The sequence below is a fragment of the Oncorhynchus gorbuscha genome, linkage group LG05 (genome assembly GCF_021184085.1).
Source record: "Oncorhynchus gorbuscha isolate QuinsamMale2020 ecotype Even-year linkage group LG05, OgorEven_v1.0, whole genome shotgun sequence".
NCBI lineage: Eukaryota > Metazoa > Chordata > Actinopteri > Salmoniformes > Salmonidae > Oncorhynchus > Oncorhynchus gorbuscha.
The window spans coordinates 15,243,567-15,266,892 of record NC_060177.1 but is presented as its reverse complement, the minus strand read 5'-3'; the positions used below and the strand labels follow the sequence as shown (position 1 = coordinate 15,266,892).

At 45.3% G+C, this 23,326-nt stretch overlaps 1 protein-coding gene across 7 annotated transcripts in view; it reads right to left on the bottom strand.

The window, feature by feature from the left end:
- Nucleotides 1–23,326, bottom strand: part of LOC124035556 (chromodomain-helicase-DNA-binding protein 9-like) — a 114,149-nt gene that overhangs the window by 61,336 nt on the left and 29,487 nt on the right. Inside the window, exon 1 of one of the 7 annotated variants that reach the window (XM_046349040.1) lies at nucleotides 7,346–7,368. The exons of the other annotated variants lie outside the window; for them this stretch is intronic. Within the exon in view, the coding sequence (XP_046204996.1) occupies nucleotides 7,346–7,353 (8 nt within the window). The 5' untranslated portion in view covers nucleotides 7,354–7,368. Of the gene's footprint in view, nucleotides 1–7,345; nucleotides 7,369–23,326 lie in introns of those variants that run through there. 7 annotated transcript variants of the gene reach the window in all.

Sequence of the window (23,326 nt, the reverse complement as noted above, 5' to 3'; positions counted from 1 at the left end):
CCATGCAGGCAGACAGAGACTAGCGTGGCTGGATCTAACAGGCTAATACTGTAGATGCGGTAAAGAGGTCAATTGAACTCAATTGCCATTGAATAGAGTGGGGGAAAGATCCTGAGTCTGCTCACTGAATCCCAGCAAAATTAGCATACATTTAGGATATTGTTCATATGTGTATTTCACACTATGTTGAGGTAGAAATCAGAGTATCATGCTGTATGGATGTCAACCCCAATATATGTTCATGTCATCATCACCAATCAACTTAATTACAGTTAAAAACTACTTTGACTATCACCATTGATTTCTGTATGCGCCAGCTATGCTAACCAGCTTATACGAGCAGGAGTTAGCGTTTAGCAGTTACTTCTTTTAAGCCGGACAACTTATAAATGTTATTCAGCGAACAAAGCCAAATATATAAAAATCAGACATAAGTAAGTGCATTGTGGGCCTGTTACAATACATAACACATGACAGATTTGAGGAATATCCACTTTGCTAGATCCAATTTTCTGAATGTGCGCCAATCTGGTCAATGGAATGGTCCGCGTTCTATAGACTCCATTACTGCATTCACATTTTGTTATGCGTTACAGTCTTATTCTAAAATAGATTCAATATTTTTTTTCTCTTAGCAATCTACACAAAATACCCATTAATGACAAAGCGAAACCAGCTTTTACATTGTTTTTGCACATGTATAAAAAAACAAAAAACAGAAATACCTTTTTTACATAAGTATTCAGACCCTTTGTCATGAGACTCGAAATTGAGCTCAGGTGCATCCTGTTTCCATTGATCATCCTTGAGATGTTTCTATACCTTGATTGGAGTCCACCTGTGGTAAATTAAATTGATTGGACATGATTTGGAAAGGCACACACCTGTCTATATAAGGTCCACAGTTGACAGTTGACAGTGCATGTCAGAGCAAAAACCAAGCCATGAGCTCCGAGACAGGATTGTGTCGAGGCACAGATCTGGAGAAGGGTACCAAAACATTTCTACAGCATTGAAGGTCCGCAAGAACACAGCGGCCTCCATCATTCTTAAACGGAAAAAGTTTGGAACCACCAAAACTCTTCCTAGAGCTGGCTGCACGGACAAACTAAGCAATCGGGAGAGAAGGGCATTGGTCAGGGAGGTGACTAAGAACTCAATGGTCACTCTAAAAGAGCTCTAGAACTCCTCTGTGGAGATGGGAGAACCTTCCAGATGGACAACAATCTCCACAGCACTCCACCAATCAGGCCTTTATGATAGAGTGGCCAGACGGAACCCATGCCTCAGTAAAAGGCACATGACAGCCCGCTTGGATATTGCCAAAAGGCACTTAAAAACTATCAGGCCATGAGAAACAAGAATCTCTGGTCTGATGAAACCAAGATTGAACTCTTTGGCCTGAATGTCAAGCGTCACGTCTGGAGGAAACCCGGCACCATCATGCTGTGGGGATGTTTGCCTCGATCTTGACTGGTCTCCCAGTCCCTGCCGCTGAAAAAGATGAACGGAGCAAGGTACAGAGAGATCCTTGATGAAAACTTGCTCCAGAGCGCTCAGGACCTTGGACTGGGGCAAAGGTTCACCTTCCAACAGGACAACAACCCTAAGCACACAGCCAAGACAACACAGGAGTGGCTTCAGGACAAGTCTCTGAATGTCCTTGAGTGGCCCAGCCAGAGCCGGGACTTGGACCTAATCGAACATCTCTGGAGAGACCTGAAAATAGCTGTGCAGCAACGCTCCCCATCCAACCTGACAGAGCATGAGATGATCTGCAGAGAGGAATGGGAGAAACTCCCCAAATACAGGTGTGCCAAGCTTGTAGCGCCATACCCAAGAAGACTCAATGCTGTAATCGCTGCCAAAGATACTTCAACAAAGTACTGAGTAAGGGGTCTGAATACTTATGTAAATGTGGTCGTTTTTTATTTTTTATTTTTAATACATTTTCAAAAACATGTTTTTGCTTCTGTCATTATGTGTGTTGATTGATGAGGGAAAAAAATATTTAATAAATCTTAGAATAAGGCTGTAACAAAATAACAAAATATGGAAAAAGTCAAGGGGTCTGAATACTTTCCGAATGCACTGTATAAGTCCATGCTAATACTCCTGTGTCTCTTCCCTCGTCCGAACTTCGTTACCTAACTACAAAAAAGGAAAACACAGTGGCACATCCATCTCATTGAACTGTGAAATAGAGTCCTTCACGGGTCCAAAAACATTGACCCATTCGAAATGGACCTGGGGCTTTCCCATCTGGACCCGATATGCATAAATAAAAGAAAAAATTATATAGAGACGCCTTCCGAAAGGACCCAAGAACAACTAGACCCGTTCAATATAGACCTGGTCGTCCGATCCGAGTGAAGGAAGCAGCAGAAAAGTATATTTTTAAGCTACTTTATTAATTAACTGGAGCTGATAAAGTGTGAGGGAGTGGAGGTAAACATAGGTGAAGCTCGGGTAGGAGCTGTGCTGTGTGTGTAGGCTACTGAGAGTGTGAGGGAGTGGAGGTAAACATAGGTGAAGCTCGGGTAGGGGCTGTGCTGTGTGTGTAGGCTACTGAGAGTGTGAGGGAGTGGAGGTAAACATAGGTAAAACTAGGGTAGGGGCTGTGCTGTGTGTGTAGGCTACTGAGAGTGTGAGGGAGTGGAGGTAAACATAGGTGAAGCTCGGGTAGGGGCTGTGCTGTGTGTGTAGGCTACTGAGAGTGTGAGGGAGTGGAGGTAAACATAGGTGAAGCTCGGGTAGGGGCTGTGCTGTGTGTGTAGGCTACTGAGAGTGTGAGGGAGTGGAGGTAAACATAGGTGAAGCTCGGGTAGGGGCTGTGCTGTGTGTGTAGGCTACTGAGAGTGTGAGGGAGTGGAGGTAAACATAGGTAAAACTAGGGTAGGGGCTGTGCTGTGTGTGTAGGCTACTGAGAGTGTGAGGGAGTGGAGGTAAACATAGGTGAAGCTCGGGTAGGGGCTGTGCTGTGTGTGTAGGCTACTGAGAGTGTGAGGGAGTGGAGGTAAACATAGGTGAAGCTCGGGTAGGGGCTGTGCTGTGTGTGTAGGCTACTGAGAGTGTGAGGGAGTGGAGGTAAACATAGGTGAAGCTCGGGTAGGGGATGTGCTGTGTGTGTAGGCTACTGAGAGTGTGAGGGAGTGGAGGTAAACATAGGTGAAGCTCGGGTAGGGGATGTGCTGTGTGTGTAGGCTACTGAGAGTGTGAGCGAGTGACACAGGAACAGGGAGGTGGGAGGAAGAGACAGCAACCAACCAAGCAGAGTCGTGCTATAGTAGACTAATAGATCCAATATGATTATGTAGCCTGTCTTGACTGCATCAAACTGCTAGGCTAATTGAAAATGCATGTGCTTTCTCATCCTGCACAGTTAAACAACAACAACTCCATTCAGAACATAAAGTAGCAGCTTAGCTGTTGGCTCTTGGTCGTTGTAGCCTATCATTCTCCTTTCATTTTTAATTACAGAATTTGAATTCCATCTTCCAATGACTCAATATCTCCTAATACGGAGGCTCTATGGCTGTAGCCTATTGCCGCTTTGATGACTTATGATTGGCCAAAAACAACAGCAAGCTACACGTGCCACTCTCGTTAAAAGAGTGGCACGTTTAGCTTGGGGTCCCGGATTGGGTCTCAGGTATTCGGGTACAGGTGGATCCGGGAAGACCTCTATTGTGAAGTCCTCAGCCTAGCCATGGACCGTATATGTCTGTATATGTCAGTATTGTACAGGCCTATGTCTGTACTCAATGTCTGTTCTAAGTGCTCTAAACGCCCTACATAACCTGAGATCAGACACACAGAGATAATACAACAGCTCTCTCCCTCCCGGGGCCGTACTCCTGTCTTCTCTCTGTGTGTGCTCCAGATCATTCCTCCCTCATTCCCTCTGTCATGCACATTATCTCTCACCTTGTCTTTCTCCACCCCTCTCCTCCCCCTGTACTCTCTCACACAGCAACAGGAAGAGAAGCTCTCGCACGGTCTGATACTCTCCAAAACACGGCAACACTCACACGAGCAGACACGCAGTAAGTAGGATCCTTCTCACACAACACCAACTACTCTGAAAGAGGTACTCACACATACACACGCACACATAGCTAACTACAGTGCCCTCCGTAATGATTGGGACAGGGAAGAATTTTGTTATTTATTTTGGCTCTATACTGCAACAGTTTGAATTTGTAATCAAACAATGACTATGAGGTTAAAGTGCAGACTGTCAGCTTTAATTTTAAGGTATTTTCATCCATATTGGGCAAACAGTTTGAAATGACAGCATTTTTGTACATAGTCACCCCCATTTTAAGGGACTAAAAGTATGTGTATTAAATGTAAGTATTTTTTCCCATATTCATAGAACGCAATAACTACACCAAGCTTGTAACTCTAGAAACTTGTTGGATGCATTTGTGTTTGTTTTGGTTGAGTTTCTGATTCTTTTGTGCCCAATAGAAATTAATGGTAAATAATGTATTGTGTCACTTTGGAGTCACTTTAATTGTAATTAAGAATAGAATGTTTCTAAACACTTCTAAATTAATGTGGATGCTACCATGAATTAATTATGAATAATGATGAGTGGGAAAGTTACAGATATACAAATATCATACCTCCCAATAAAATGCTAACCTCCCCTGTTATTATAATGGTGTGCCTGTCTCTAGTTAAGCGATAGAAGACTCCCAATACAGTACACAGTGGAGCCAGGAAAACCAGCCAGCCAGTCAGTCATCCAGCCAAACACAGCCAGTCATTCAACCAGCCAGGCATTCATCCTGCCTAGTGCTTACAGCCACAGCCTAGCCTGTCTCAGTCACACTAAGCTGGTCTCTTCCTCACACACTGGTCCTCGGCCACACGCTAGGCTAGGTCTAGGATACACTATCCCACCTGGACATTTCCCACTAAATAAGGACTTATGTTGGCTGTGGTGGTTTAGATGGAGCCAAAGGGAGAGAGAGGGTGCTAGGGAAGGCACAAAACATACACACACAACCACACAGCACACACAGTTATTTATACAAATAACCATGCATTTATGTGTACACACACATACAAACTGTGGTCTGTAGGAGGCTGAGCGTTTCTCCCACTGTCTGTCAATAATAGAGCTTTCATGGTCTCCTTGAACATGTTGTGTTGTTGTAGGGACTAAAGCTATCTTTCTCACTTTACTCCTCCGGATGATATTACACTTCCATAATCCTATCCACAATGACACTTTGCGGTTGCCTGGCAACGCGCCCCAGGGAGTATAGTTGGCAGCGTGGGCGGTGGATGTGACATCACTTCCTGTGAGTGGTAAAGGAGCGAACACTCTACTCTGCGACGCAATGAACAGCTGAGGAGAATGAGAAACGGCAAGACCGCTCTAATATCAAGGAAATATGGACAACAGAATGTTCTCCCACACAGGCAGGACTGAAATACTGAAAGAGAGAAATACAGCAGTTTCATCTCCTATCATCAGACAGTAGGCCATACTATATTCTCTCCTATAGACATGTTGGTTGTTTAGCAACAAAACCAACACGTGCGCAACTGGGGCAAAACAGACAGGGTTGGTTTAGATTGTTGACAACACGTAACTATTTCATTTCCAATTTTTATTGAAAACATTGCACAAAGAACACTAGTTGTCTCTCAAATACATTGTTATAGATGTTTGTTAGCTAGCTACTGTTAGCCATATCAGCAGTGACATAAAATCAGTCTAAACAAGACATGGTATCAAGAACAAGATAAAACTAGCTGAAACGAGTCACCTGCGATTCCCCACATGGCAGTTTCTTGTCATTGTTGCTAAGTATCTGGCCATTCAGAAACACAACTCACAGCCTTCTGCCCCAATGAAGCATGCACATGGTTTTTGTGACGTTGTGAGCTAACCTATTTATAGCAAGACGCACTTGCTTTATCTTAATATAACGAGGTCATTACAAGGCTATCAAACCATGCTGCTGACTGTCAATGGCATACTGGACTATAGCAAACACCCCGCCCCCCTTTCAAAACCACCAATTCGTGACACTTCTTCAGTTAATTTTACTGTGAAATCATTGATTTGAGAGAGAGGGAGGAAGCATCCAATGGGTTGGCAGCTGTGATGTGCGTCAGTCTTGGAATGTATATGGAGGTTAAGTAAGACCTCAGAGAGCAAGACAGAGAGTATGATGGGAGGACGAGGAAGAACGAAGGAGGCGTGACGCAGACACACACGTGGAACTCATCCCACATCACACAGGCTTTACAGCCTCAGAACCCAACCAAGACCACATGCTGGCTTTATACATTCCCACCCACAGTTTACTACTAATACCACCACTACAGACGTTTCATAGATATTACAGTTGATACATACACAGGGACGCACCAACACACGCACATAGAGTAAATAACAGACCAATAGCACTATTACTGAAACCACACAGGAACCGATCAGGCACCCAATACTTAACTACAGTGGTGCCATCTCTCATCTTCTTTCTCTCTACATGTCCTTCTCCTCTCAAATCCAGCTGTCCCCTCTATGGTAGGTGAGTTTGGCCTTCACTCCAGCAGACAGGCTAGATAGTCTGATGGAGTGTTACAGAGATTCCCAGAGAGCTGTACTTCTAGTTCTGGCAGTGGCCCCGTTTGGCTCCCATGAGCAGATCCTCATCCTGCCTGGTGCCTAATAACCCAGCATTCTCCTCTCCATGCTCAGCCCCCCAGCACTGCCCTGTCCTAGTTGGCACACAACCCACCATTCTGTGGAGAGAGAGCAGTGTGACAGCATTTTGTAGGCCGGGGGCACACTGACGTGTTCCAGGGTCCCCCGTGAGGAATGAGAACTTGGGACAGACCTGCCTACACAAGGTGCCAGTGTTACCCCCAAGTTCACTGTAGCCAGGGCCGTACCTACATAACAAGACACAGAGGTCCTCAACATGTAAAGTGTTGGTCCCATGTTTCATGAGATTAAATAAAAGATCCCAGAAAGGTTCCATACGCACAAAAAGCTTTTTCTCTCAAATGTTTACATCCCTGTTTGTGAGCATTTCTCCTGCCAAGATAATTAATCCACCCGACAGGTGTGGCATATCAAGAAGCTGATTAAACAGCTCAATCATTACACAAGTGTACCTTGTGCTGGTGACAATAAAAGGCCACTCTAAAATGTGCAGTTTTGTCACACAACACAATGCCACAAGTTTTGATGGAGTGTGCAATTGGCATGCCGACAGAAGGAATGTCCACCAGAGGTGTTGCATGAGAATTGAATGTTAATTTCTCTACCATAAGTCACCACCAACGTTGTTTTAGAAAATGTGGCAGTACTAACCCCACCATCCAAGGACCTCCACATCCAGCTTCTTTACCACCGGGATCGTCTGAGACCAGCCTCCTGGACAGCTGATGAAACTGAGTTTGCACAACTTAAGAATTTCTGCACAAACCATCTGAAAGCATCTGAAGGAAGTTCATCTGCGTGCTTGTCATCCTCACCAGAGTCTGACCTGACTTCCGTTTGGCGTTGTAACCGACTTCAGTGGGAAAATCCTCACCTTAGATGGCCACTGGCACGATGGAGAAGAGTGCTCTTCACGGATGAATCCCGGTTTCATCTGTACTGGGCAGATGGCAGACATTGTGTATGTTGTCGTGTGGGCGAGCGTTTTGTTGATGTCAACATTCTGAACAGAGTGGTCATTGGGGCGGTGGGGTTATGGTATGGGCAGGCATAAGGACAACAAGCACAATTGCAATTTTTCAATGGCAATTTGAATTTGATACCATGACGAGATCCCCAGGCCCATTGTTGTGCCATGCATCTGCTGCCATCACCTCAAAGATCAGAACGCTTATATTCTTTACTCTGAATGATTTCTAATCACACCTGCCTCTGAGAATGAGTAGAATCATGAACAGTGGTTTGTGTGTTTGTTCTCCTGCATCCTACTGATTTCCCCCCTGATTTCCCCCGATTTTCCTCCCTGATTTGCCTTTCTATTGCAGTAACGTTGAAGGGCTCTGGATAGTGTTACTTAGTCAGCTAGAAGAATGCAGTAAGAAGCGATGGTTAAAAGGAGCCTACCTAAATAGGCTATTAAGTTCTCATATTAACTTTGCTGTACAGAGAGTAGGCTACTTAGACAGACAGTGAGGTGGTACTCAGTGGTGAAGCAGAGGCAGCCTGAAATGCACGCAGGAGGAAGCAGATGAGACAGAGAGAGAGAGAGAGAAGAAGCAAGCAGAGCGAGAGATTAGTATGGTGGTTCCCAAACTTGGGGTCGGGGCCTCAAGTAGGGTACCTTAAGAAAGTCTATACTAATTAGGGGTGTAGCGATTCATCGATACACATCGGTCCTTGATTCAAATGTTTAAGATACGACAGCGTCGGTCACAAAATTGATTGAAACATTGCGAACCATCGATTCACTTACATTTTTTGCTCATACTAATTTCTTTCTACATTGTGTACACGACCAACACAATATTCCTAACCTAGCCTACAATGTCTGCTGTGTGGATCCAGCAGTCAACAAGTCCAGCAATCATTTGAAAGAGTAAGAACGTTTCAGAAAGATAACTCAAAAGGCTAAATCCATGAAAGCCAAGATCATGGAATTCATTGACCTTGACAATCAACCGTTCTCTATTGTGGGTGATGTTGACTTTCGTTGACTGGTCGAGCACCGGTACACACTACCAAATGAGCTATTTTTCAGATGTTGCCCTACCAGAGTTACACAGTAATAGTGTCACTGCTATTAGCTTCACGACGTACATACCATGGAACGCCGTTTGGGTCTTTGAGTGTTTAAAAAGATACAATAGCACTGTCAAAGCAGTACAGAAAATCTGCAAACAAGCAAACACCGGACACGAACGATGTGTTTACAATTATCGCGTTGGTAATAAAGCATCATTTATTTGACCACAACTTCTGGGGTAACTAGCTTTAGCTTGATACCTAGCAGGCACCAATACAACCAGCCTGAAAACAATGACCAGTAGAAACTGCAGTCATTTTCATTATTCTTAGCAATGATTTAGGAATCCTTGTGAGTAAGTATTAGAAAGGTTGCCACTTGTTGTTCGCCTATTGAAATTGAAACTTAATTTCTTGAAAAAAAATTGCTTGCCACAATAAGGATTAGGTATAATAGTTGAATTTGCGGTTTGCCTTCAAAATGAAACTGTGTCATTGACAGTGATGCAAATGATTACAAATAGTAGAATTATGCCATACTTTTATTTTGAAGGCTAACCGCAAAGTCCACTATTGTGGCTAATCCTTATTGTGGCTAGCTTCACATAGATGGGTCCGACCACCATTAATCAAATAAGAGCGGGCTTATAAATTAGGGTTATTATAGATGACACCTAGCTGTATAGTTAGCTAACTAACTATAGCTACTGAAACAGATGTCGTTTTGCTATGTTTTTGGGGAAGAACATTGTTTGCATCCATGAGCTAGCTAGCTTTTTTTATGACCAGCACTGTAGATGTGTGAGACAACTTTACCAGCATCATAGCATATGTATTGATGAATCAATGTGACATGTGAAATACGAGTGATAGTGTAATCAATGTGTTATAACTACATAAAAAATGAATGAACGCGTTACATTATTATGTGACAGGCAGTCATATTCAGGTCCTGATTGGTGTAATTTTGTTTTGACACGCAAAGACCCAAATGGAGTTCCATAGAAATCCTGGTTGAGAATGAAATGACTGAACAAATGAACAACGAAACAGCACAGCAAGTAAGTGAAAGAAATAGGTTTTGATTATGTTTTTCTGGTAATGGGGACATACATAAATGGCAACAAAATAACTTTTTGGTCAGTGTGGTGTGTGTGTGAGTGTAACCTTTATTTAACTAGGCAAGTCAGTTAAGAACAAATTCTTACGTACAATGACGGCCCGGGCGACGCTGGGCCAATTGTGTAATGTCGGTGCATCACTAATTAGTAATGCCTAGGAATACAAATGTCAACGCTATGTGAGTTGAGAAAAAGATGTATGTAACGATTTGATGATTTTATGTCATTGGTCATTAGAACTGACTGAACAGTCACTGATGCTACGTGTCAGTGTGAATCAGTTCTCATATCCCCCCTTTCAGAGTATAACACTACAACTGTATAGCTAAAAGGCTACATTTTTGTAGATGGACTGAGATGAATGAATCCGGCAGCGGATGGAGTGTGTAGAATGTGTGTTGTGTGTGTGTGTGTGTGTGTGTGTGTGTGTGTGTGTGTGTGTGTGTGTGTGTGTGTGTGTGTGTGTGTGTGTGTAACACAGTGGAACCTATCCTGAGGGGATTACAGTGACAGTGGTGCTGCTGGCTCTGTGCTGCCTGGGCTCCGTGAGAAAATCCCCCTCCTTATGAATGGCCGTGTAATCTGCCCCCCCAACACACACACAGAGCTTGGTGATGGAAAATATCAGCTGAGTGCAGAGATCTGCACAAGGGATTTATGCTTCTTTCTGTATGCAGTCGATTTATGAGCTCACACACACACACACACTAACATATTGAAAAAATACACACACACACGTATGCACACACAGAAGCAAAAGCATTCACACACCCATATGCCGGCATATGCTCACATACCCGCACACACACACACACACACACACACACACACACACACACACACACACACACACACACACACACACACACACACACACACACACACACACACACACACACACACACACACACACACACACACACACAGGATTACAAAAAACACTTAATTAAGAAAACAGCTTTGGGATTTTCTAATCAGAATGTGAGTGAAGAGGATTAGATAAGAAGACTATGCTGCGTGGCAGGCAGGCATGGAGATATGAACCCAACCCGCTCTACACTGACTCTACCGTAGTCTATAGGCCTACCCTAAACCCCCATTTTATATTGTAATTGATCTCGCTTGCACCATTTTGTTAGATGTTTCACAGTAGACAACAGTGTAGTATCAGCACATTCAGATCACGCCTGCTGCACTGCGCGCACGCACGCACGCACGCACGCACACACACACACACACACACACACACACACACACACACACACACACACACACACACACACACACACACACACAAACAAACACGGAGGAAGCTTTCTGCTAACAGCCCCCAGTATGTTAGGAAGATACCATATCTGGGGAGGAATATTTAAGAAAATGTCCTAGGGAGAGAGGGAGGGAGGGAGGGTTTTACTGACCTCTGGTCCCATACCCCTCCCTCACCATACCCCTCCCTCACCCTGTCCTCTGGTCCCATACCCCTCCCTCGCCATACCCCTCCCTCATCCTGTCCTCTGGTCCCATACCCCTCCCTCACCTTGTCCTCTGGTCCAATACACCTCCTTCACCTTGTCCTCTGGTCCCATACCCCTCCCTCACCCTGTCCTCTGGTCCCATACCCCTCCCTCACCATACCCCTCCCTCATCCTGTCCTCTGGTCCCATACCCCTCCCTCACCTTGTCCTCTGGTCCCATACCCCTCCTTCACCTTGTCCTCTGGTCACATACCCCTCCCTCACCCTGTCCTCTGGTCCCATACCCCTCCCTCACCATACCCCTCCCTCATCCTGTCCTCTGGTCCCATACCCCTCCCTCACCTTGTCCTCTGGTCCCATACCCATTGTCTAAAGGCGTCCGCATGCTTCCCATCCGAAACAGTTCTGAACAGTTTGTGCATATATTATGACAACATTTTGTGACGTTTTTTGCATGTTTTGGTCTTGGGCAAGTGTTTTTTCGGCTGTTTGTGCACGTTACATTTTTTTCTCGAGGCAAGCTGAAGTCGGTAGCCAGAGTCTATGCCCCTTCATCGGTGATTGGTCAACAGTAGACTCTTCAATGAAGTGTTTGTTGTCATTCAACGAGACGACTAATTTACATGCCAAAAGAATTACTGGAGAATTACTGCACCAAACATCTTAGTTAGACTGTGTGACTAAGTGTCACATCCTGACCATAGTTTGCTTTGTATGTTTCTATGTTTTGGTTGGTCAGGGTGTGAGCTGGGTGGGCATTCTGTTACATGTCTAGTTTGTCTAGTTCTATGTTTGGCCTGATATGGTTCTCAATCAGAGGCAGGTGTTCGTCATTGTCTCTGATTGGGAACCATATTTAGGTAGCCGGTTTGGTGTTGGGCTTTGTGGGTGATTGTCCTTGTTACTGTCTCTGTGTTACTTTGCACCAGTATTAGGCTGTTTCGGTTTTCGTGGTACGTTTATTGTTTTTGTATTTGATTCGTGTTTATTTTGTTTCATTAAACATGGATCGCAATAGCCACGCCGCATTTTGGTCTGACTCTCTTTCACCAGACGAAAACCCTTACACTAAGATCTATCTCCTCTGCAAAAATGTCGAAATGAATAACAGATGTCTTGAGTTATCTTAGATTAATTCGGACTATTTTCAAAGTGAATACTGGCTACGGCATCTCAAAATGGACAAACAGTACTATTGCGTTTTTTTCTTGTTTTTCAACCGAAGGTCTTTTAAGGGAGTATGTGAACACACTCGTTCTGTTCAGCTAGCCGAGTTCAGCTAGAAGCCAGCCGAGCTGAAGCATGCTGACACCTTAACAATCATTGTGCTGGGGTGGTCTTACAGACACAGTCTACTCCCCCCTGCAGGCTCCTACAGCCAGCCTGATAATAGCTCAGTCCCAACCCCCCACTCAGACAAGCATGCTGGTCACATGGCAGAGAAACATGCAGGCACATATGCATGCACACAGACACAGACACACACAGGCACACACACACACACACACACGCTTGCTTACGTTGTGTATTATACTCACACACACACACGGTCCCACACAATCACATACATACACCCTTATATTATACTGTATAATTACCATATAAACACACACATTCAAGAACACACCTAGAAATAATTACGAGCACACACACACCCACATAGCAGAGGCACAGTTGTGGAAGGTAAGTGCCTCTGCAGCGGTGCGGGTGCTGACAGGGAGAAGGCTGAGCGTTAATATTACATGAGAAGACCCTGGGAGGGCAGAACACACACACTGTGGTTCCTCTGTCTGCATGAAACCTCCCCAGAGCACCATGTACTCCTGCTGTCTTCATTACCCTGCACGAGGATGATCCCTCACGCTGTACTGCACCGCACCTCACACACACACACACACACACACACACACACACACACACACACACACACACACACACACACACACACACACACACACACACACACACACACACACACACACACACACACACACACACACACACTGTGGTTCCTCTGTCTGCATGAAACCTCCCCAGAGCACCATGTACTCCTGCTGTCTTCATTACCCTGCACGAGGATGATCCCTTACACTGTACTGCACCGCACCTCACACACACACACACACACACTGTGGTTCCTCTGTCTGCATGAAACCTCCCCAGAGCACCATGTACTCCTGCTGTCTTCATTACCCTGCACGAGGATGATCCCTCACACTGTACTGCACCGCACCTCACACGCTGTGGTTCCTCTGTCTGCATGAAACCTCCCCAGAGCACCATGTACTCCTGCTGCCTTCATTACCCTGCACGAGGATGATCCCTCACACTGTACTTCACCGCACCTCACACACACACACTGTGGTTCCTCTGTCTGCATGAACCTCCCCAGAGCACCATGTACTCCTGCTGTCTTCATTACCCTGCACGAGGATGATCCCTCACACTGTACTGCACCGCACCTCACACACACACACTGTGGTTCCTCTGTTTGCATGAAACCTCCCCAGAGCACCATGTACTCCTGCTGTCTTCATTACCCTGCACGAGGATGATCCCTCACACTGTACTGCACCGCACCTCACACACACACACTGTGGTTCCTCTGTTTGCATGAAATCTCCCCAGAGCACCATGTACTCCTGCTGTCTTCATTACCCTGCACGAGGATGATCCCTCACACTGTACTGCACCGCACCTCACACACACACACTGTGGTTCCTCTGTCTGCATGAAACCTCCCCAGAGCACCATGTACTACTGCTGTCTTCATTACCCTGCACGAGGATGATCCCTCACACTGTACTGCACCGCACCTCACACACACACACTGTGGTTCCTCTGTCTGCATGAAACCTCCCCAGAGCACCATGTACTACTGCTGTCTTCATTACCCTGCACGAGGATGATCCCTCACACTGTACTGCACCGCACCTCACACACACACACTGTGGTTCCTCTGTCTGCATGAAACCTCCCCAGAGCACCATGTACTACTGCTGTCTTCATTACCCTGCACGAGGATGATCCCTCACACTGTACTGCACCGCACCTCACACACACTGCACTGGCACACACATGTACACTGGCCACATTGGCACACAGCGACAACAGAAAGCACAAACACAAACTCAACACATAACATATAGGCCTACAGGTACGTAGCAACGACGACAGAACAGAGGACACAAACATACAAGCACATGCTATGCTACTGTGCCAACCCACTCAAAGCAACGAAAACATCCTTTCATATAGACACACTGTAGAACAACAGTCTTCAACACACACACACATATAAACAAAGGCAAAAGCCTTGCGAGAGGGTCGGTCATAGTAAACATCCTCTTCTCTCCTCTGCATTGAGACAACATCCCTACAGTGACCATCCCTCCCTATAGCGGACAGAGTCCATGCCTGGTTTTCTAGTGTATGGCCTGGCACTGGGGTGTCAGCCCCTCTCTGCTCTCTCTGCTCTGGACAGATCTCCACAGACACTACTGTAAATCAGACACCTGGGGAGGAAGGCTTTGGGACTGTCTCATAGGATCACTAGCACAGTCCTACAAGTCAGAGAGGAGACTGAGGAACTCTGGGATGGATCAACCTGCACTGAAGGAAGTTCATTCTTTAGATGCAGGACAGGACTAAATGTGTTTTTCATTTAGCAACATTATGTACAGGCCAAAACACTTAACTATAATGAATTTAGGCTAAGGTATGTAAGAGATGACGCTCTTACTTTCCCCTCCATCCCCTCCCTACCCTGCATCTCCCTACCCTCCATCTCCTCCCTACCCTCCATCCCCTCCCTACCCTCCATCTCCTCCTTACCCTCCATCTCCTCCCTACCCTCCATTCCCTCCATCTCCTCCTTACCATCCCTACCCTCCATCTCCTCCCTACCCTGCATCTCCTCCTTACCCTCCCTACCCTCCATCTCCTATCTACTCTCCATCTCCTCCCTACCCTACATCCCCTCCCTACCATCCTAGCCTCTATCCCCTCCCTACCCTCCATCATCTCCCTACCATCCTCCACCCCTTCCCTACCATCCTACCCTCCATCTCCTCCCTACCATCCTACCCTCCACACCATACTACCCACCCTCCACCCCCTCTTTACCATCCTACCCTCCACCCCCTCCCTACCATCCTACCCTCCACTCCCTCCCTACCACCCATATCCTTAGAGTAAGGAGCTATTCCTTCCATTCATTTTCAGATTCCATTAGTTCATTGGTCCATTTGGTTCAGTCAATTGTACTGTGTAAGGTAAGAGAGTTTTCCTCAACCAGAATTAGGCCAACCTTGATATTTCAAAATGGCTGGAATGTATGACGTAACAAGCTTCATGAAAGAAGCATTGAAGCAATAGTGGAAAGACTCATTTTACTTCTGTGTTTAGCCTAGTTTCACAAATCAGACCTTTGCTTTACAAGTTCTATATTGTGTAAAAATAGGGTTAGGTTACATACTTTATATGATATATTATATATATATATATATGCCATTTAGCAGACACTTTTATCCATATGCTATTTATTGTAAGGCTAGGGCATACTACTAATTTAGTGATGTTAGTAATAATCTCAGACATGACAAAGAAATAACACAATGAGAAAAGGGAAAAGTTCAAATAAATAGGCCTAAGTCAACTTCCAGATATACAACAAATACTGTGGGTTTAAATGCTAATACTGTAGCTTCACTTCCTTGGTACATTTTGGAGAAAATGTATGCTCTGTTTGTCGCGATTGGCATCTAGCAGAATTTTAGCCAAAGACTGTTATACTAGCTGTCTAGTCTGTGTTTTATAAATGTGCAATAAGCATTAAACTAGAGGTCGACCGATTAATCGGAATGCCGATTAATTAGGGCCGATTTCAAGTTTTCATAACAATCGGAAATTGGTCATTTTGGACGCCGATTTTGCAGATTATTTTTTTTTTTACACATTTATTTAACTAGGCAAGTCAGTTAAGAACACATTCTTATTTTCAATAACGGTGGGTTAACTGCCTTGTTCAGTGGCAGAAGGACAGATTTTTACCTTGTCAACTCAGGGATTCAACCTTCTTGCAACCTTGCGGTTAACTAGTCCAGCGCTCTAAGCACCTGCCTCACGAGGAGCCCGCCTGTTACGCGAATGCAGTAAGAAGACAAGGTAAGTTGCTAGCTAGCATTAAACTTAATCAATCATAATCACTAGTTATAACTAGACATGGTTGATGATATTACTAGTTTATCTAGCGTGTCCTGCGTTGCATGTAATCGATGCAGTGCGCATTCGCGAAAAAGGGCTGTCGTTGCTCCAACGTGTTCCTAACCATAAACACCAATGCCTTTCTTAAAATCAATACACAGAAGTAGATATTTTTTAAACCTGCATATTTAGCCAAAAGAAATCCAGGTTAGCAGGCAATATTAACCAGGTGAAAATGTGTCACTTCTCTTGCGTTCATTGCACGCAGAGTCAGGGTATATGCAACAGTTTGGGCAGCCTGGCTCATTGCGAACTAATTTGCCAGAATTTTACGTAATTATGACATAACATTGAAGGTTGTGCAATGTAACAGGAATATTTAGACTTAGATAAAGATAAAGATAAAATACAGAACGGTTCCGTATTTCACTGAAAGAATAAACGTCTTGTTTTCGAGATGATAGTTTCTGGATTTGGCCATATTAATGACCTAAGGCTCGCATTTCTGTGTGTTATTATGTTATAATTAAGTCTATTATTTGATAGAGCAGTCTGACTGAACGACGGTAGGCACCAGCAGGCTCATAAGCATTCATTCAAAAAGCACTTTTGTGCGTTTTGCCAGCAGCTCTGTTGTTTATGACTTCAAGCCTATCAACTCCCGAGATTAGGCTGGTGTAACGATGTGATGTGAAATGGCTAGCTAGTTAGCGGGGTGCGCGTTAATAGCGTTTCAAGCTTCACTTGCTCTGAGACTTGGAGTAGTTGTTCCCCTTGCTCTGCATTAGTAACGCTGCTTCGAGGGTGGCTGTTGTCATTGTGTTCCTGGTTCGAGCCCAGGTAGGAGCGAGGAGCGGTACGGAAGCTATACTGTTACACTGGCAATACTAAAGTGCCCATAAGAACATCCAATAGTCAAAAGGTATATGAAATACAAATAAATAGTCCTATAATTCCTATAATAACTACAACCTAAAACTTCTTACCTGGGAATATTGAAGACTCATGTTAAAAAGGAACCACCAGCTTTCATATGTTCTCAGGTTCTGAGCAAGGAACTTAAACGTTAGCTTTCTTACATGGCACATATTGCACTTTTAATTTCTTCTACAACACTTTTTTGTATATTATTTAAAGGCTAAATTGATTTTATTGATGTATTATATTAAGTTAAAGTGTTCATTCGGTATTGTTGTAATTGTCATTATTACAAATTCATTTTTTAATAATTCAAAAAAAGGCTGATTAATCGGTATCTGCTTTTTTCGTCCTCTAATAATTGGTATCGGTATCTGTATCGGCGTTGAAAAATCATAATTGGTCGACCTCTACATAAAACACAATTTATATAAAGAACTGTCAACTCAACCTCATTCTGAGAATTAAAGTAGACCACTTGATTTCAACATCTGAATAAAGTGGACAGGATAACATGCTGTTAAACAGTTGGAGACAGAAGGGTGTGTTCATAACAATTCACTAACAATTCACTAACACGTGGATTTGAGAGATTGTTGATGAGACCTGTGTTAATTATCTATAGCCAAATGCCAACTACAAGAAGTTAGTCGTTATTAGTGAATGTGCATTAGTCATGGTTCTAGTTAACCTCTCTTGGGTAGGGGGCAGTATTTTGACGTCCGGATGAAAAGCGTGCCCAAAGTAAACTGCCTGTTACTCAGGCCCAGGAAGCTAGGATATGCAAGTAATTGGTAGATTTGGATAGAAAACACTCTAGTTTCTAAAACTGTTACAATTATGTCTGTGACTATAATGGAACTGATATGGCAGGCGAACCTCGAGGACAAACCATCGCCCCAAAAATAAAATTCGCCCTACCACTATTTTCAATGGCTATCTGTCACGCCCTGGCCTTAGTTATCTTTGTTTTCTTTATTATTTTGGTTAGGCCAGGGTGTGATATGGGTGATTTATGTGTTTTTTTCTGGTCTAGGGTTTTTTGTAGATTTATGGGGTTGTGTTCAGTTTAGTTGTCTAGGTAAGTCTGTGGTTGCCTAGATTGGTTCTCAATCAGAGGCAGGTGTTTATTGTTGTCTCTGATTGGGAACCATATTTAGGCAGCCATATTCTTTGGGTATTTTGTGGGTGATTGTTTCCTGTCTTTGTGTTTTATGCACCAGTTAGGACTGTTACGGTTTTCACATTTATTGTTTTGTAGTTTGTTCATGTTTGAGTTTTCCTATTAAAACTATGGACACTTACCACGCCGCATATTGGTCCTGCGATCCTTCTCGCCTCTCTTCTTCAGACAAAGAGGAGGAAAGCCGTGACACTATCACTTTTATTGTAAGGCCAAGTCCTCCCAGATTGCAGTTCCTAGGGCTTCCACTAGATGTCAACAGTCTTTAGAAAGAGTTTCAGGCTGGTTTTTGGAAAAATGAGCCAGAAATAGTAGTTTTTCTAGATGGCTCCCATTTTGGCTGTAGTGTTTCAAAAGCGAGTGGAAGAGAGCGCGTTCTTTGGTATTTTTCTTTGGTAAAGACAATAAAGATTCTCCGTCTTAAATTGTATCGTTTATTTACGTATTAGGGTACCTAAGGTTAGATTATAAACGTTGTTTGACTTGCTTGGAAAAGTTTATTAGTAATGCTTGGGATTCATTTTGAATGCATTTTGATGGAAGGAAACTGGGTGGATTATTGACTGAAGCGTGCCAGCTAAACTGAGTTTTTATGGATATATCGAACAAAAGGACCATTTGTGATGTAACTGGGACCTTTTGGAGTGTCAACAGAAGAAGAACATCAAAGGTAAGGCATTTTTTATATCGCTATTTCTGACTTTCGTGTCGCACCTTCTTGGTTGAAATATGTTTTTCATGTGCTTGCATGTGGATCGCTGTCCTCAGATAATAGCATTGTATGCTTTCGCCATAAAGACTTTTGGAAATCTGACACAGTGGCTGGATTAACAAGAAGTTAAGCTTTATTGTGATGTATTACACTTGTGATTTTATGAAAGTTAAATATTTATAACACTGTAGTTTGAATTTCGCACACTGCAATTTCACCGGATGTTGGCCAGGTGGGACACTACCGTCCCACCTGCCCATAATTTAAATTTGTAACAAAAAAATAACATTTTCATAGATGGACTTGAAAGCCAGATTAGTGATTGTTGCAAGAAAAAGCAAGTTAAACTATTTTGATAAAATAATTAAACTATTATTGTGTATTATGGTTGTGGAAAGCTTCCATTTAGCCTAAGTATAACTTCACAAGCCCTGAATTAGATTATTGCTGACTGTTTGAAATGCAGTGTCTTAAATGTACAACAACGCTTATATAGAGAAAAAAAAGAGGGTATGCAACAACACAGCCGCCATGCTGACCATCAACACGGGGCCCCTCAGGGGTGCGTGTTTAGTACCTTCCTATACTCTCTGTTTACACATGACTGTGTGGCCACACATGACTTCAACACCATCATTAAATTTGCCGATGACACAACTGCTGGCCTGATCATGGCCTGATGAGACAGCCTATAGGGAGGAGGTCAGAGACCTGGCAGTGTGGTGCTAGGACAACAACCTCCCCCTCAACGTCGGTAAGACAAAGGAGCTTATTGTGGACTATAGAAAGGTGAAGGCCGAACACTCCCCCATGCACATCAACAGGGCTGTAGTGGAGTGAGTCGAGAGCTTGAAGTCCCTCTGTGTCAACATCTCTAAGGACCTATCATGGTCCAAACACACCAATACTGTCATGAAGAGTGCAAGACAACGCCTCTTCCCTCGGGAGGCTGAAAATAGTTGGCATGGGCCGTCAGATCCTCAAAACGTTTACAGCTGTACCATTGCGAGCATATTGAAAAGCTGTATAAGCTCTTGCTATGGCAACTGCTTGGCATCCGACCGCAAAACACTACATAGGGTAGTGCGGACGGCCCAGTTCAATTAACTAAATAGTTAACTTTTTACACCAGCTCTGTCAGGAGGAATGGGACAAATAGTTAACCAAATAGCTACCCGGACTATCTGCATTGACCCTTTTTGACTCTGTACACACACACTGGACTCTACCCACACGCTCACAATGACACTCCAACACATACATGACGAGTGGAGGACAGAGGAGCCTCTTAAAGAAGAAGTTACAGGTCTGTGAGAGCCAGAAATCTTGCTTGTTTGTAGGTGACCAAATACTTATTTTCCACCATAATTTGCAAATAAATTCATGTAAAATCCTACAATGTGATTATCTGGATTTTTTTTTCTCATTTTGTATGTCATAGTTGAAGTGTTCCTATGATGAAAATTACAGGCCTCTCTCATCTTTTTAAGTGGGAGAACTTGCACAATTGGTGGCTGACTAAATAGTTTTTTGTCCCACTGTATATGGGATGATAAATAACATTGTGGCTGCTACAAGTTAGCTAGTCTTGGCTGTAACCGAGTTGGCGCCTTGATGTCTCTTTCTTTCAGTCCGTCTACTCACTCCCATTTCACAAACACCGCCCCCTCTGCAGCTGCAGCTATAAAGCACCAGCCTCTCTCCCTCGCGCAGGAATACTCAGGTTAAAAACTTTTAAAAAATATATATATAATAATAATTAATATCTGACAAACATTCAATCTACTATTCTAATAGTGAAATTATTTCAAACCTCCATCTCTAGTGTTCAACATCAGGCCCATTGGGTTTCCTGAGTATGAACCATACAGACCCGGTTCAGCACAACCCTCCTGACAGATGTCTATTCTCCCTCATTAACATCTGCAACACACTATCTCTCACAAATAGAGCAAAATCCATTATCTGTTACTGCCATTTCCACATGCAGCTCCCGAGCTCATATAATCATTAATCATGAAGCAAGGAAGCAGGCAGGGAGACAATATAGTCAGCCATTATGTTGTTCTCAGCCCTGCTCGCTTGATGAGAATATGAAACTAGAGTGTCTCTCTCTATCCCTGGTTGGTTCATTTCACAGCTTCCATAACAGCCCTGGTGATGACCTGAGTGACAATATACACATTCCTCCTACCTGCCTCCCAGCTTGCCTGCATGTCTCCCTGCCTCCCATCTTGCCTGCATGTCTCCCTGCCTCCCAGCTTGCCTGCATGTCTCCCTGCCTCCCAGCTTGCCTGCATGTCTCCCTGCCTCCCAGCTTGCCTGCATGTCTCCCTGCCTCCCAGCTTGCCTGCATGTCTCCTTGCCTCCCAGCTTGCCTGCATGTCTCCTTGCCTCCCAGCTTGCCTGCATGTTTCCCTGCCTCACAGCTTGCCTGCATGTCTCCTTGCCTCCCAGCTTGCCTGCATGTCTCCCTGCCTCCCAGCTTGCCTGCATGTCTCCCTGCCTCCCAGCTTGCCTGCATGTCTCCCTGCCTCCCAGCTTGCCTGCATGTCTCCCTGCCTCCCAGCTTGCCTGCATGTCTCCCTGCCTCCCAGCTTGCCTGCATGTCTCCCTGACTCCCAGCTTGCCTGCATGTCTCCTTGCCTCCCAGCTTGCCTGCATGTTTCCCTGCCTCCCAGCTTGCCTGCATGTCTCCTTGCCTCCCAGCTTGCCTGTATGTCTCCCTGCCTCCCAGCTTGCCTGCATGTCTCCCTGCCTCCCAGCTTGCCTGCATGTCTCCCTGCCTCCCAGCTTGCCTGCATGTCTCCCTGCCTCCCAGCTTGCCTGCATGTCTCCCTGCCTCCCAGCTTGCCTGCATGTTTCCCTGCCTCCCAGCTTGCCTGCATGTCTCCTTGCCTCCCAGCTTGCCTGTATGTCTCCCTGCCTCCCAGCTTGCCTGCATGTCTCCCTGCCTCCCAGCTTGCCTGCATGTCTCCCTGCCTCCCAGCTTGCCTGAATGTCTCCTTGCCTCCTAGCTTGCCTGCATGTTTCCCTGCCTCCCAGCTTGCCTGCATGTCTTCTTGCCTCCCAGCTTGCCTGTATGTCTCCCTGCCTCCCAGCTTGCCTGCATGTCTCCCTGCCTCCCAGCTTGCCTGCATGTCTCCCTGCCTCCCAGCTTGCCTGCATGTCTCCCTGCCTCAAAGCTTGCCTGCATGTCTCCCTGCCTCCCAGCTTGCCTGTATGTCTCCCTGCCTCCCAGCTTGCCTGCATGTCTCCCTGCCTCCCAGCTTGCCTGCATGTCTCCCTGCCTCCCAGCTTGCCTGCATGTCTCCCTGCCTCCCAGCTTGCCTGCATGTTTCCCTGCCTCCCAGCTTGCCTGCATGTCTCCTTGCCTCCCAGCTTGCCTGCATGTCTCCCTGCCTCACAGCTTGCCTGCATGTCTCCCTGCCTCACAGCTTGCCTGCATGTCTCCCTGCCTCCCAGCTTGCCTGCATGTCTCCTTGCCTCCCAGCTTGCCTGCATGTCTCCTTGCCTCCCAGCTTGCCTGCATGTTTCCCTGCCTCACAGCTTGCCTGCATGTTTCCCTGCCTCCCAGCTTGCCTGCATGTCTCCCTGCCTCCCAGCTTGCCTGCATGTCTCCCTGCCTCCCAGCTTGCCTGTATGTCTCCCTGCCTCCCAGCTTGCCTGCATGTCTCCCTGCCTCAAAGCTTGCCTGCATGTCTCCCTGCCTCAAAGCTTGCCTGCATGTCTCCCTGCCTCCCAGCTTGCCTGCATGTCTCCCTGCCTCCCAGCTTGCCTGCATGTCTCCCTGCCTCCCAGCTTGCCTGCATGTCTCCCTGCCTCCCAGCTTGCCTGCATGTCTCCCTGCCTCCCAGCTTGCCTGCATGTCTCCCTGCCTCCCAGCTTGCCTGCATGTCTCCCTGCCTCCCAGCTTGCCTGCATGTCTCCCTGCCTCCCAGCTTGCCTGTATGTCTTTCTGCCTCCCAGCTTGCCTGTATGTCTCCCTGCCTCCCA